Source organism: Lontra canadensis, unplaced genomic scaffold, assembly GCF_010015895.1.
Source record: "Lontra canadensis isolate GAN:19392208 unplaced genomic scaffold, GSC_riverotter_1.0 scaffold164, whole genome shotgun sequence".
NCBI lineage: Eukaryota > Metazoa > Chordata > Mammalia > Carnivora > Mustelidae > Lontra > Lontra canadensis.
Window position 1 is genome coordinate 2,148,667 of NW_022631158.1, and position 16,607 is coordinate 2,165,273.

Sequence of the window (16,607 nt, forward strand, 5' to 3'; positions counted from 1 at the left end):
GAAGCAGGGAAAGTGCAAGATAAGAATGGAAAATCTTCTTGTGCCAGAAAATAAGGAAATTCTGAGAGAATGATTGGAATATGTCAGAAGAATAAAAGAGCTGATATGGGGGGCACTTGGGTGGCTCAGTGGGTTAAGCCTCTGCCTTCAGCTCAGGTCATGATCTCAGGGTCCTGGGATAGAGCCCCACATCAGGCTCCCCCCTCTCTCTCTGCCTGCTTCTCGGCCTACTTGTCATTTCTCTCTCTGTCAAATAAATAAATAAAATCTTAAAAAAAAAAAAAAGGAACTGATATGAATGAACTCCCACTGGTCAAACTGGGGAAAACCTAAGCATTGAAATAAAATGGGAGTAAAAGATTTTAACCCACTGAATCAAACAGGAGTCAGTGGGTCTATAATGAAATAAATACATATATACACACATACACAGAGAAAGCTCTTTCTTACAGTACAATGTCAACTAATAAATGCAGACAGAATGACAGAGATAATTATCATTTGGCATTAGAGCGGTAGTTGATACACGCAGGAACTATCAGTGGAGGCTGGAGGTTTAACAAGGAATAGGACATTGGTGTGATGTCAGATTATCTCCCCCAAAACAGGAATCAAATACAAAAGGGAAACAGTGACTTTACAGTGGTAAAACCTGCCAGATATGATTAAGATGAACCTCATCTTGGGACAGGGCAACATAGTGTGCCTCCAAGTGATTCACGAGAACAGCACAGTAGGATTTCTCTGGCATTCCTGCCATGGATGCGTGGCCTGATTCTGGTCATGAGGAAACCACAGATAGAGCCGGGTTTAGGGTCATCTTAGAGAATAAAAGACCTGTGTTCTTTAAGGCTGTCAAGGACACAAGAGACAGAAAAACACTAAGAAACCATTCCAGACTGAAGGACATTAAGACCTGACAAGTAAAAGTGATGTGTGTTTGCAGGTAGGACTCTTGTCGAGTAAGTTTTGAAAAAGAGCCATTAAGACAGATGACAAAATCTGAATGGCGTCTGTGAGATGGATAGTAAGATGTCAGTGTTTATTTCCTGAATGGAAGGGGACATGGTAGTAACACAGGAGTATCCTTGCTTTGCAAGAGGGGATACATACTGTGGTATTTAAAGATAATGGGTCAACACATCTCTCTTTCTCACGCTAATGAAAGAGAAATGAGGTAAATGCAATAAAATTTAACAGGGAACCTCTGTGAAGGGTATGCAACTGTTTTCTTTAGTTTTGAAAGTAGTTCAAAATTTAAACATCTAAATAAAAAATATGTGTGGGGTGCCTAGATGGCTCAGTCGGTTAAGTGTCTGCCTTCAACACAGGTCATGATCCCAGGGTCCTGGAACCAAGCCCTGCATTGGGCTCCCTGCTCACTAGGGAGCCTGCTTCTCCCTCTCCCTGCTGCTCTGGCTCCTTGTGCATGCTCTCTCTCTGGCAAATAAATAAATACAACCTTTAAAAATAAATAAATAAATAAATGTCCAACTCTTGATTTCAGCTGAGGTTGTGATCTCCAGGTTGTGAGATCAAGCCCCATGTCAAGACCCACATCAGGCTCTGTGCTCAGCGCGGAGTCTGCTTGTCCCTCTCCCTCCCCCGACTTGCACTCCTATGTGCACTCTTGCTCTCTCTCAAATAAATAAGTAAAATCTTTAAAAAAATAATAATAATAAGTCTGCAAAATCTTTTTGGTAACTTGAAATATTGATGTTTACTAAGATAAGTTAAATGATGGGTATTTGTTGACTAGCTAGATCACTTCCAAATAAAATAAAATACTGAAACATTAATTACTGAACATAGGTTTATTGGCTTTTGCTCAGCGGGGAGTCTGCTGGAAATTCTCTCAACTTCTCCCTCTGCCCATCCCCATTCACGTGTGTTCTGACTCTTTTCTAAAAAAATAAAATTTTTAAAAATGTATGTGTATATACATCTGTATACGTGGATGTATTTGTATATCTCCATAATCCAACCACTGCCATTACCTCCACTGACACCACTGCAATTCTCTTGGATTGCTATAGTAGCCTCCAAATGTTCTCCCTGCTTCCGCCCTTGCCTGTCCTTCAGTCTATTTTCAACAGAGCAGCTAAAGTGAGACTATAAAAACACAGGATATTATTGGGAATCAGGATTTTCACAGAAAAGAAATGTAACCCAGCAGTGAATGCTTTGTCCAGTCGGGTGTTCCTGGATTCCCTAGACATAAGTTCTCCCAAAAAACCTCTATCTCAGGAAAAAAAAAAAAAGAGAGAGAGAAAAAGAAAAAAAATGTAAGCATATAATGTGAGAAGGTGAGAAAGAGCCCTGTGGTACTGGCTTTGACCTGTAGGTATTAGTATGAATTCATGCTGTTTAAAAATACCTATTTCCTCGTTCTCGGGAAGTAAATGATGAAATGTTTAGGAGTTTCGTATTATCTGTAGCCTACTTTCAGATGATGAAAGAGGAGGGAAGTATGGGTAATACTGAATGGGGCAGAATGCTAACAGTTGGTCAATCTAGATGAGGGAAATACAGGGTATCCCGGAGTGATCTTTTCATTCGCTGAGGTTTTTTAACAAAAACCTCGGTGGTTTAAAAACAACTGAAAGTAGGTTAGTAATGTGTATCTACCGAACATTCGGGGCTGGTCCCCTCTAAAGCCTCTCTAAAGTCCACTGTCTAGTCCGACGTCCTCTTTGCCAGTCTCACGTAACCAATATTTAGATGTCCCTTTGCAGTAGTAAACTATGGGAGCTATTACTTTTAACTTTCTCAGCAAGCTTTCCCACCCAACCTTGACCATGTATTCATTTACTTCCTCTCAGTTTAGTAAGATGAGAAATGGCCACCAGGTTTACCAAAATGGAAGTGAGTGGTGACCTTCGAGCCCCTTTGGTGGAGGGCTGGATTCCGGCTGCTCCATGACAATGAGACAGGAGAAACTGGAGTCAGTGAACACGGTTTTATTTTTGCTCTTAAGAATTGTGCTGTAGGGGCACCTGGGTGGCTCAGGGGGTAAAAGCCTCTGCCTTCAGCTCAGGTCATGATCTCAGGGTCGTGGGATCGAGCCCCACGTCGGGTTCTCTGCTCAGCAGGGAGCCTGCTTCCCTCTCTCTCTCTCTGCTTGCCTTTCTGCCTGCTGCCTCTCTGTCAAATAAATAAATAAAATCTTAAAAAAAAAAAAAAAGAACTGTGCTGTAAAATAAAGAGAAATGTAGTAGTAGCTAGAGGAGAAGTAACACCCAAAGAAAGTTTGGAGGGTTTTTTCTTGACTCTGAACAGGAGTAACAACCACATGTTTATTGACCAGTGGAGACGACCTAGCAGACAGGAAAGTGATGCTATCCAGGGAACAGAAGTAAAAAGTGCTGCACAACACTCTTGACTGAGGAGGAGGGATCTACAGCACTAGGGGCTCCAGCAAGAAGCCACCGGTTCCCAACAAGAGAAGGTAAATATGTTGGTAAGTGGTGGATGAGGTAGTGGGAGACTGTGGTAGCTCTCTTCTGATTCAAAGGAAGGGGGAGGAGGTGAAAGAGGTTTGAAGAGAGAAGGAAGTTGATACAAACAACCATCGAAGTGGGAGAATGAGAGGTCCAGGCAAATATGATCCGCCAGGCAACACCTGAAGGCCTGTTTCGGGTTACTATCATCAATCTGTTAGATTTAACCAAGTTCGTGGCTCATCCAAGAGAGGACTACAAAACGAGAGAGAGAGAAGGTACTGCGAGTGTGAGTAAGGGAAGCTGCAGTGAGTGCTGATGGAACTGAACTGGGTACGGGGGAAGTGAGGACATGGAGAAAACGGGGAACAGGGGAAAGATGGCAGCATCTCAGCAGCACTGCAGGGACTGATGGAAGCAAAAGGGAGTGAGCTGGTAAGACAGCGAGGTGGTGGTCGGAGTGGGGGCTGTTGAAATTGAAACTGTTATCAGCACTGACAGGGTTTCAGCTTGCGACCAGGGGAGTAAATGGCTGAGACGGGGCGGAAGGCCAGACCACTGGTGGAGAGGAGGCCGAAGACATGAGAGGTCATGGTATTTGAAATATCCTCTGAGTATCTGAAATCAGCCAAGGAAGGAATGTTGGAGAAAAGTGCAGTAAGCTAAGAGCTAGAATTTCTCAACAGTGAGGGAGAACAAACCAGGAAAGAGCAGACGACTGACTGTAACAGGGATGGGTGGCACAGCATGTCGTGAAAATGTGAGACTGGATGTTTCTTAGGGAGGATGAAAGGAGAATCAGCTGAAAGTAGCAGTGAAAGACAAGAAAGCTGGGGCGCCTGGGTGGCTCAGTAGGTTAAGCCTCTGCCTTTGGCTCAAGTCATGATCTCAGGGTCTAGGGACTGAGCCCCGCATCAGGCTCTCTGCTCAGCAGGGAGCCTGCGTCCCCCTCTCTCTCTGCCTGCCTCTCTGCCTACTTGTGATATCTATCAAATAAATAAATAAAATCTTAAAAAAGAAAGAAAGAAAGAAAGAAAGAAAGAAAGAAAGAAAGGAAGAGAGAGAAACAAGAAAGTTAACTATATCCCACCTTTAGAGGCCCAAATGGCAAAAAGGATATGAGGATCAAAATGGCCGCCAGTCACCAAGCCTTCAGAGAAAGCAGCAGCCACCAGGGGAGTCAGGCTGTGGTCAGTGCCAGAAGGCCAACTTTCACAGAAGAGACTGAAGATATAAAAGAAACTACAGAAGCAGATAGAAGCTTCTGATCTTGGTACATACACCTTACATGTGGCAAAAGATCATTCCTATATGAAGTTGAGACAGGGAGGAAGGAAAGGAGAGGAAAGACTTGCAGGTGACAAATAAGCATTTGAACACATGTTCCACATCACAGGTTATCAGGGTACTGCAAATTAAAACAAAAATGAGGGGGAGCGCCCGGGTGGCTCAGTCTGTTAGGTGTGTGCCTTCAGCTCAGGTCCTGATCCCAGAGTCCTGGGACCAAGCCCCAGGACCCAACCCCTGCTCACTAGGGAGCCTGCTTCTCCCTCTCCCTCTACCTGCAGCTCCTACTTGTGTGCTGTCCCTCTGGCTCTCTCTCTCTCTCTCTCTCTGTCAAATAAATTAATAAAATCTTAAAACAAACAAAACCCAACAAGGTGGGGTGCCTGGGTGGCTCAGTCGGTTGGGCGACGGACTGATTTCAGTCATGATCTCAAGGTCATGAGATTGAGTCCCGTGTGGGGCTTCGGTCTCAATGGGGAGTCTACTGAAGATTCTCTCTCTCTCTTCCTCCCCGGTCCACTCACGCACGCGCTCTCTAAAATAAACAAATCTTAAAAAAGAAAAAAAAAAAAAAAAACAGACCAACAACACTTATTGGAATGGCTCAAATCCAAACACCGGCAACATCAAATGCCGGGGAGGATATGCAGCAACAAGAACATTCATTCACTGCTAATGGGAAAGCAAAACAGTACAACCATTTAGGAAAACAGTTTGGAACTTTCTTTCAAAACTAAATATGCTCTTACCATACGATACAGCAATTATGCTTCTTGGTATTTACCCAAATGATTTGAACACATGTCCACACAAAAAGCTGCACATGAACATGGCAGCTTTATGTGTAGCTGCCAGTATTTTAAAGCAACCAAGAGATCCTTCGATATATACACAAACACACTGCGTTGTGATCCCCCCCTCCATTTATATGCCATGCCCCCCAGGTGACTGCAGCCAGAGACAGGGTGATCTTTAGGAGGTAAACAAGATTAAATGACAATGTAAGATTGGGGCCCTATATTACGCTAAGCGAAGTAAGTCAGAAAAAGACAATTATAAGATCTCTCTGATGTGAGAAATTTGATGGGGAGAGTAGAGGGGGGCCGTGGGGAGTAGGGAGGAAAAAAATGAAACAAAATGGGATCCAGAGGGAGATAATCCATGAGAGACTCTTAATCTCAGGAAACAAACTGAGGCTCGCCGGGGGTGGGGGAGCACGGATAGGGTGGCTGGGTGATGGACATTGGGGAGGGTATGTGCTATGGTGAGTGCTGTGAAATGTGTAAGCCTGATGATTCAAGACCTGTACCCCTGGGGCAAATAATACATTATATGTTAATTAAAAAAGAAAAAAGAGTGGGGCCCTAATCAGATAGGACTGCGGCCTTACAGGAGGAGGGACAGAGATACCCTTCCCCACCCCCTTCTCCTTTCCTCCTCTCTCTCCCTTCACTCCTCTCCCCTCTCTTCCACCTCTCATGCCTCTGCCTTGTGAAGACACAGTGAAAAGGCAGCCGGCCACAAGTCAGGAAGAGAGCCTTCACCAGAACTTAGACCATGCTGGCACCTGATCTCAGACTTCTAGCCTTCAGAACTGTCAGAAAATAAATTTCTGTTGTTTAAACCACCCAGTCCACGGTAATTTGTTATGGCAGGCTGAGAGACTAATACACTGTAGTACATCCATACAACGGAACAATATGCAGTGCTTTTAAAAAAAAAAAAAAAAGCCATCAAGCCATGAAAAATCATCGACGGATCTTAAATGCATGTTGCTAAGTGGAAAAAGCTACCTACTGTATGATTCCAACTATATGACATTCTGGAAAAGGCAAAACTAGGCAGACTAGGTAGAGGGCCTAGGAGGAGAGAGGGAGGGATGAACAGGTACAGCACAGGGGATTTTTTAGATACAAGAAACTATTCTGTGAGATACTGTATATACATGATGTTAGGTATCTGTCAAAACCCACAAAATGTTCAACACAGAAGGAATCTTAACATAAACTATGGACTTTAGTTAATCATATTGGATCAATAATGGTTCAACTGTAACAATTCACTACATTAATGCAAGATGTTACCAATAAGGAAAATGGCAAGAGGGTATAAATAGAACTCTATGTACTGTCTGCTCCATTATTCTGTAAATCTAAAACTGTACTAAAAAGAAACTTATTAAGTATTAAAAATAATTATATGAAATTCAGGGGGCGCCTGCCTGCCTTAGCCGGCAGACCTTGCGACTCTTGATCTCAGGCTTCTGAGTTCAAGCCCCACATTGAAAGTAGAAATGACTTAAAAATAAGTAAAAAAAATCTTAAAACAGAATAAAATAATTAGATGAAATTCAGAGTTCAGTGTCATAAATAAGGTAGTATGGAACACAGTCATACTCATCTCCATGTTCAGCTGACACTGCCTATGGCTGCTTCTGCACCGTAACAGCAGAGGCGAGTAGCTGCAACAGAGACCAGAGAACCACAAAGCCTAAAAAACTTACTATCCGGACCTCTACAGAAAATGTTTGAAGACCACTGCTCTAAATGTCACGACCCAAGTTAGAGGGGAAAAGCCCCTCCCACCATAGGCTGTTCTGAGCTAATCACTTTATTTAATTATTCAAAATTATGAGAGTGACAAGTACTAATTACATACTCTAAATTTTTAAATATCACTGGCCACCTTCTAATATTAAAAAAAAAAAAAAATCAGGGGCGTCTGGGTGGCTCAGTAGGTTAAGGATCTGCGTGGGGCTCAGCCATGATCCCCAGGGTACTGGGACGGAGCTCCACATCAGGCTTCCTGCTCTACAGGAGCCTGCTTCTCCCTCTCCCTTCTCCCTCTCCCTGCCACTCCCCTGCTTGTACTCTCTCTCTCTATTAAATAAATAAATAAAATCTTTAAAAAAAAAATCAGATAAATCAGTGACGTCTTTGGATACTCAAAATGGCAATTCCCAGAAAATGAATCCATATTCTACTGAAAAACAGCAGCAGACAGTAGTGTTTCACTTTAGTGCCTGTGAAATCGATCCTACTTACTGACTACCTAACAAATCAGAATTAAAGTGTGCAACCAGAAGACTGTCAACAGTCTGAAAAGAGAAGCCTGAAAAACAATGGGAAATGAACACATTCAGGGAGGAGCAGGGCAGGATACCTGAGTTAACTCAGTGAAATGACTACAAAGAACTGAATGCTCTGTCAAGGAACATTAGGACTACACGTCAATTTATGCATCAATTTATCGGTTAATCAGGAAAATGCAGCCTGAGTATCAAAAGACAAAATAATGCTTCAAGAAAGTGCCCCACAGTTGCAGTTTAAGAAATATCATGAGGAGCGCCTGGTGGCTCAGTGGGTTAAAGCCTCTGCCTTTGGCTCAGGTCATGGTCCCAGGGTTCTGGGATCGAGCCTCGAGTTGGGCTCTCGGCTCGGCAGGGAGCCTGCTTCTTCCTCTCTCTCTCTGCCTGTTTCTCTGCCTGCTTGTGATCTCTGTCTGTCGAATAAATAAATAAAATCTTAAAAAAAAAAAAGAAATATCATGAAAATGTAAGAGCTGACTAGCTGAGAAAAAAACCGTAACCACCTGACACTTTAAAGTAGATTTATTAATAACTGGGGGGGGGGGTGTCTTGGGAAGAATCACATCTGCAGAAATAGTTAAGGAAAGCATTACGGAATAATGACTAAGAGCACAGGCTCTGGAGGTAGACAAACTGGTTCTGATCCTGCCTGTGCCCCTCACAGGCTAGAAGACTGACCACTCTCCCTCAGCCTCAGTTTTCTCATCTGTAAATTAGTAATAACTTCTTGCGCTGTTGAGAGGATTAAAGAAGATAATGCATGTAGAAGCTCTGCAGCACACCTGACACAAATGAAGTCCTAGATAAAGGGTAATCACCATTACCACTATAGTGGCACAGGAAAACACACTTGAAATTGACAGTCTACAGTCTTTCCAACAACTGCTAGGAAATCCACCAAGAACTGAAATAAATTTCTCGTGTCACATAATTTTAGAAAAGTTCTGTCCTTAGAAAGTCAAACGAGGACTTCAGGTCAATAAATAGGATTGAGATTGCACTTTGCTTCTCAGAATGGTGGTCCAAGGGGGAAAGCTGAGCATCAGTCTGGGTCATCCCGCCAAGTTCCAAAGTAGGTGAATGGCATAGGCTCAACTACAGGGCCCACTCGACCTACGCAATCCCAAATTCTCACTGAAGCTCGAGACCAGCATTAGTATTACGTCCCAAAACAAAGAGAAGAATGAAAGGTTCCTCTAAACACCTAGATGAGGAAGTTTCCCCACTCTGATTCCCACTGCATTGCCTTCCACTCTTCCTGACCATAAAGCCAAACAAAAATACACGAGGCAAAATTAAAAACAACAACAACAACAACAACTAGAGCTGCCTCTGGAAGGCAGTAAGGATTACATCAGTTTTCAAGTGTTAGGTCTAGGTAGTCGGGGGCCCAAGATCTGGTGCTTTGGTTCTCTGCCAAAATGGACATCAGCCTGGACCAACAGTGGCAGCTGCGACACGAAGATCACTGTATACACTCCCATTCTCTCCCACGAACACACTCCCGACAGGCACACTTCACGGCAATCACCGCCCACATCCCACACCGACAAAACAGCTTAGAGCCTTCGGGTGGTCACGAAGTCCTCCTGCCCTCTGCTTCTTACCTACGCCCTTTCCAGCCCCACACAATGATCATCTCGTACTTTTCCAGCGGAAACGCTGAAAAACGATAATAATTCCAATCGGGCAACATTTCACGCTCGCTGTTACCCGGGCAGAAACCGACGGGTTCGGCGAGACCCTTCCAGGGAGGACCGCGGGCGCAAGCGACAGGCGAGCCCCGGCTCCCGGGGCAGAGTTCGCCCGCACCTGCCTCCACAAGGGCGCGTCAGGAGGAAGAACCCCACGGCCGGCAGCGGCACGTTCGCAGCTGCCACTCACCCCAATCCTCCTCGGCTCGGTGAGAGAGGCCCGGGCTGAGAGGCGACTCCATGGTGCCGGCAACGCCAGCCGACTCCCGCAAGCCCCACGCTCCGGCGGCCTGGAGCTCGGTGACTGATATCCCGTACGGCGGCGCCCGGCGGACAAAATACCGCCCACCGCGCTGCCGACGGTGGCCGAGGGAGGACACAGTGCCTCGACCGTCCGGGCACTTGGGCGGATCAGAAAGGAGGAGCGTGAGACACGGAGGAGCTCGTTTAAACAAATGTCCGAGTAAATACTTCCCTGTAGGACTTTTCGGCACTTTCTGTCCCGCTGGTTTAAGGAAAAAAAGAGAGAGAGAGAGAGAAAGACAGAAAAGCACTACATTGGTTAAATAGAATGTACTGATAATATTAAAAAAAGAAAAGTAAGAGCCCTTTCTGAACATGCGGATATCTTAATACCACAGCGTAGCTCTCGCACAACAAAATCAGAGCCCGAGAAAGTGAATTCGATTTAATTTTCAGAATCGCTCGCTATCCATGTAAAAACTTCCCGTACACACGAGCGTGTGGAAGAAAAGCTCGCGTGCCGCGCTCGTCAGACGCCCGTCTTCGCAAGCACCGCGCCTGAGGTAAACTCCAGGACCGCGCACTGTGTCGTTCTAGAAAGCCCGCTTTTATTTAAACAGATTTAAGCGAGGCGAATATAAACGATGAAACTCCCCGGGCTCAGACCGATCTCCTAGATTTGCGTTTCTAAATCGTAGCGGGTGGAAATCCGGGCGAGCGTACCCCAGGCAACCTACAATAAGGAAATTCCCGATCTCTTTGTTACTAAAACTTAAGATTCCGTTTTGTTTAGAAGAAATTCACATCACGAGCTCCGACTGAAAATCTGAACCGAGTTTGACACAACAGCGTCCAGACCGCTGTGTGACAGCCTTTCTCTTCGCGGCTTTTCAGCGGCGAGCGTGTCAAATGCCCTGAGAACACGTATCGCTTTAGGACCAAGCGGAGTCTTTCCCATAGTTACTGAACCAAACTAGCGCTTCCCAGAATCCACCCAAGTCCTCGTGGCTGGAGGTTTACTCCCGATTGCATAATCCGCAGTGGTCCGTGCCGCCCTCGGACCCAGAGCCAGAAAAACAAAACAAAACAAAACAAAACAAAAGCCCGCAGGCTCTCTTTTACCGTCAGGTAGCTAACCAGTTTTCAGGTCCGGTGAAGTATGCATCAGTTCTGCTCTTAACTGCAAATCCAAAACTGACAAACTAAGATAGAACCAGCGAGAGTCTTCTTTCCGTATCCACCAGGTACCTCAGTGCTTTTTTTAAATCACCATGACTGAACTCCTGCCAGTTTTGATTTTTTTAATTTTTGAAAGTTGTATTTTTATTCCCAAAGTGCAGTTAATGAAACAAGCATTTGCACACCTATCACCAAAAATTAACAAATATTAACGTTTTCCATTTTTGTTTCAGGTTTTTCATAATATAAGAAATGAAACAGTGCAGATAAGACCCAAGTCTGCTTTTCCCCCTGTTTAATTTCCCTCCCTCCACATAGATGGCTTCTATGACGCACGCTGAGTGTTGGGTTGGGTTTTTAAATTTACATAAATGTGTCATCCTCATGTTCTCCAAATCACTTTTCTTATCCAACATTACTTTTTGGTGATCTATTCATGTTTTAACTGTTACACGGTATTTCCTTGAAAAAAAAAATATATATATATATAGATCACAATTTCTTCTTTCATTTCCCTACTAATGGACATTTGGATTGTTTCAAATTTTTACCATTACATATGCCTTTGTATGAGTCTCTGTGCATATAAGCAAGAATGTCTTTAAGATATATGCTGGGTCATAGAATAGGAATCTTAATATTTGCCAGATTATACCATTTTACATCCTTGCTAGCAGCGATGAGTTCTTTGCTCCACATTCTGACCAACACTAGATTCGGTCACTTTCACATTTTTTGCCCCTGTGAAGAGTGTGACCATAATTTACATTTCCCTGACAATTAAGGAGATGGTGCATCTTTTCGGGTTTATTAAACCTTACTTACTCTTCTGTGAATCGTCTATTCTTACAAAATTTGCTATCGCATTTTCTTTCTCTGATGATACCCACATCTTTAGCTAGCATATATCTTCATTTAACAGATACATATATTGCAAATACATTCTCCCAAGTTGCACTTGTCTTTTTTAAGGGGTTTGTCTTTTAGGTTTTAATTTCAATGCAGTCAAATTTACCGGTCTTCTGTTTATGATCTGTGGCATTTGTAACTTGTTAAAACTCCTTCCCTCTCCTGAGGTCATAGAGATTTTTTTATTTTCCTTGAATATTTTTATAGTTCTGTTTTTCACATTCTTCCTCCCCTGCCCAATCTGGTTATTGCTTGGGTATAGTAACACTATTGATTTTTTTTTTAAGATTTTATTTATTTGACAGAGAGAGATCACAAGTGGGCGGAGAGGCAAGCAGAGAGAGAGAGGAGGAAGCAGGCTCCCCGCAGAGCAGAGAGCCCGATGTGGGACTCAATCCCAGGACCCTGAGATCATGACCTGAGCTGAAGGCAAAGGCTTAATCACTGAGCCACCCAGGTGCCCCCCAGTAACACTATTGATTTTTATACCACAATCTTGTATCCAAAAACTTGCTGAATTGTGTGACTGTAATATTTTGTCTGTAAATTCTATAGGATTTTCTATGTAGAAAAATTCGCGTGCAAACAGACATTTTAAAATTTATTTTAACACTGTAACCATTTTAAAATTAATATTTAATGTGGAAAATTTCAAACACACACAAGAGACAAACTAACCAATCCTCTTGTTCCTAGCACCCAACTTCAACAATTTGCCATTCTTGTTTTATCTACTTTCTCTCCCCACAACAATTTTATTTTTTGTTTTGGTTTGTTTTTTTTCCCCTGGAGTGTTTTTTAAACATCTTTAAAAATATTTTCTTTATCTGTTTATTTATTTAGAAAAAGAGAGCATAAGCCGGGGGAGGAGCAGAAGGAGAGGGATACGAGAATTTCCAGTGCTCTCCACTAAGGGTGGAGCCGGACGCAGGGCTGGATCCCACCACCCTCAGATCATGACCTGAGCTGAAATCAAGAGCTGGACACAGAACCGACTGAGCCACCCAGGCACCCCACCCCCTGGAGTATTTTAAAGCAAATCCCAGGTATCATGTTATTTCACCTAAAAATACTTCAATATGTATCCTGACAAAGATTTTTCCAATTTTTTAAAAACATAGCTACAATACCATTATGATATCCACCAAAAATAATTCCTTAATATCATCTCATACCCATTCCACACTCAATTTTCTCCCCAAAATGCCTTTCTACAGCTGGTTTGCTCAAATCAGGATCATCGGGGTGCATATGGTTCATGGGACAGTCCCCTCTTCCCCTTGTCACCCTATGCCCTTTGTTAAAGGATCTGTCATTTGTGCTGTAGAATTTCCTACTGCTCAGGGTCTTCATGGTGATTTGTTCCTGTAAACTGCCAGTTAAATGTAAACTTGACTAGATGGTTTTTGTTTCGTTTGTTTTCACAGGAACATTTCTTACGAACTTCCTTGCATCATACAAGGAGGCACCTAATTTCTAAATATCCCACTTTTAGAGATGTCAACACCGATCAGTGATTTCTGTTTTTTTTCCTAAGGCTTAAACCTTTTCCCCTTCTTATTTTATTGCAATAGCAAGGACCTCTGGTACCACACTGAAGGTAGATGCACAAGTATACATCTTTTACCTTGTTCCCAATTTTAATGTGAAAGTTTTTAAAAGTTTCACTATTGATAAGATTTTTCCTGTAGTATTTCAGTGCAAGGAAAATTTCATTTTTCATCCAGAAATTCGCTGTGGTTGTTGTAGTTTTTATACACACTCTGGTCATATACTCCGTCCATTCTGGTTACTGTGTGTGTGTGTGTGTGTGTGTGTGTTTAATGATAAATGTCAAATGTTATTGAATCTTCTTTCTTTATTACCTTGCTTTCAACTTAAACCCTTGGAAGCGAAGTGAAATTTGAAAGAGAGTTTTGCCTAGAGACATAAAGGAGGCCCTTGACTAGATCCACACTTCAGAGGACTCGACTCTGGCATCTGGCAGTGTCTCTTCCCACAGGGTGAGAATCCATGGTGCCAAGGGGATATGCCCAACCAGAACACATGCCTCCTTCTAGATATGCCTCTCATGCCTGAATAGCTCCATGCCTGTTTCTAAAGTTTGCTCAGGCCTCTGACTTCCCAAGGGCGAACTGTGCCAATGCCATATGCCAGGAGTACAAGACTAAGTTCAGAAATGTGAGGTGGGAATTTCACGTATGCATATGCACCAGGCATGTGGATGAACCCCAGGGTGGGGAAAGGGGCCGACTGCAGGTTGCTCTGCAGGTTGGGAGCCAACTACATTGTCATATTGTCAGGAACTCCATAAAGTCAGAGAATTTTAAACTCAAACCTTGTCTCCCAGATTTTCATGAAGTTATGTTTGTCAAGATAAGAGAATGACACATTTTATTTCATAGTTTGGTAGCTGGATTTATAACTTTCAAGTACTAAGACAAGTAGCATCTAGGCCTCAATTTGCAGAATTCTGCAAGTGCTAGGGGGGCACCTGACCAGTATATTTACAACTTGGTTAAAAATTGCATTTCACCAGTACTTTTATATTTCACAATCTCACATTTTGAGTATGACATCTTTTCTATCGCCCTAAACAGGGAACTCAAACCTAGAATACAGAGTTGAAAGCTCAGATTTTGGAATAAGCCAAATCTTGATTCTAATCTAGGTTCAACCATTTGCCAGCAATAGGACTTTGATGAAGTAGCTTAATCTTTCTAAGCCTCAGTTTCCCCAGTAAAATGGGAATAATGGGATCTATCCCACATAGGATTGTGGGATTGGATAAAACACATTAAATGGGGGCACCTGGGTGGCTCAGAGGGTTAAAGCCTCTGCCTTCGGCTCAGGTCATGATCCCAAAGTCCTGGGATCGATCCCCGCATCGGGCTCTGCTTGGAGGGGAAACTGTTTCCCTTCCTCTCTCTCTGCCTGCCTTTCTGCTTACTTGTGATCTCTGTCAAATAAATAAATAAAATCTTAAAAAAAACAACAACAACACATTAAATGCACAGTGACTAGCACATGGTAAATTCTCAATAAATTGCAGCTATTTTAAGGAAACGTGTTGAATGCTACTAGCTAGGTACTGTTTTACGTTCTGTACCTGCATTGTATCATTAAAATCCCCACAACTGCCCGGACTGGATATAATTATTATCTCCCTTTTATACAAGTGTTTTATTTAAGGCTTATATAAATGACCTTTAAAACAACCCTACTAAAAGTGCAGGGCAGTAGAACATACATTACTCCCTTTTCATGAAGGAGATGCCTGACCCTCAGCTTGCAGAAGACCTTCCAGGCAGCTAGAGACAGGTGGGGCCGGAAGGATCCGAGCCAGGGCAGACTTGTACTTCAGTACTATCTTAACTGCACCTGAAACACCATCTATGAAACAAAGTTCATATCACTCTTTTGGACAAATGTGTAAACCCATTTCTTGAAAATTGATGTTCTTAAATATTAAAAAGGGTTCCACTTGTTTGTTTTTTAAGATTTTGTTTCTTCTTCATAATGGATTTTCTATTTACCATTTATATTTACTATTTACCAAGTAAAATATTAATGGAGTTTAAATTGGGAATTGTTACTTAGTGAGTGTTTCACAAAATTTCAAAATTTACGTAAAGAAAAGTCAATTTCCCCAAACTCGTTTTCCACTGTCAAATACCAATTATCTTTCAAAAAAGGAATCTTGTCAGAGTACCTGGGTGGCTCAGTCAGTTAAGCATCCATCCGCCTTCCGCTCAGGTCATGATCCCAGGGTCCTGGGATTGAGCCCACATGGGCCTCCCTGCTCAGCAGAGTCTGCTTCTACCGCTGCCCTTCACCACCCCCGCCCCCCACGTGCCTGTGCACACGTGCATGCTGGGTGCACTCTCTCTCAAATAAACAAAAATCTTTAAAAAAAAAAAAAAAAGTACCCTCCCAGCCAGAATATAAATTTAAGACAGGTTTTGGGGTACCTGGATGGCTTAGCCAGTTAAGTGTCCGCCTTTGGCTCAGGTTGTGATCCCAGGGTTGTGGGATCAAGTCCCCCTCCTTGGGCTCTCTGATGCTTCATCTGCCTCTGCCTCTCTCTCATGAATAAATGAATAAAATCTTAAAAAAGAGACGGGTTTTATCTAGTTTGTTCACTGCATCACCTATTATCTGCACATAATAGGTGCTCAGTAAATACTTACTGAACTAAGAATTGCAAATTCAGATAAAATCTATGTAATTTTCTCTGTGTTAGTTGCTAGTGTGGATAGACATACAAAACTCTCGCTACTCAGTTTTGCACCTACAAAAGGCACAATTCATATGGTTCAGCCTAATTGTTTTCAAAAAGCTTGCAGAGTACATTATGAAGCAAAGTGAACAGATACTACAAAAGCTAAGAAAGAAGTGGAGAAATTTTTTCTCATAAGAAAAATCATTTTATGAGGTTACCAAAGGCTTCAGGCCCTATGCCAAGATGTTCTCAAGAATCACCTATAACACTCCCAACATTTCAAAAATAAACTAGGTAGGGGCGCCTGGGTGGCTCAGCTGGTTAATCTCAGGTCATGATCTTAGGCTCATGAGATCCTTCTGGGGAACTGGGCTCTGGGACCTGCGCCGGGTGCGGAGCTTGCTTTGATTCTCTCTCCCTCTTCCTCTGTCCCTCCCCACCTCCCCAGTGGCTCTGGCACTCTCCCTCTGTAAAAATAAATAAATAAATAAAATTTAGGTATTTTTTAAGAGGTTCATTTTCACTTTTTCCATTTAAAACTACTC

At 42.9% G+C, this 16,607-nt stretch overlaps 1 protein-coding gene across 1 annotated transcript in view; it reads right to left on the reverse strand.

Annotated features, from left to right (window-relative positions):
- ATF6 (activating transcription factor 6) overlaps positions 1–10,710 on the reverse strand; it is a 205,070-nt gene extending 194,360 nt beyond the window's left edge. Inside the window, exons 1-2 of the mRNA XM_032845498.1 lie at positions 10,585–10,710; positions 9,700–9,910 (exon numbers count right to left, since the gene is read on the reverse strand). Of these exons, the coding sequence (XP_032701389.1) occupies positions 9,700–9,910; positions 10,585–10,710 (337 nt within the window). The remainder of the gene's footprint in view (positions 1–9,699; positions 9,911–10,584) is intronic.
- Positions 10,711–16,607: the final 5,897 nt, after the last annotated feature.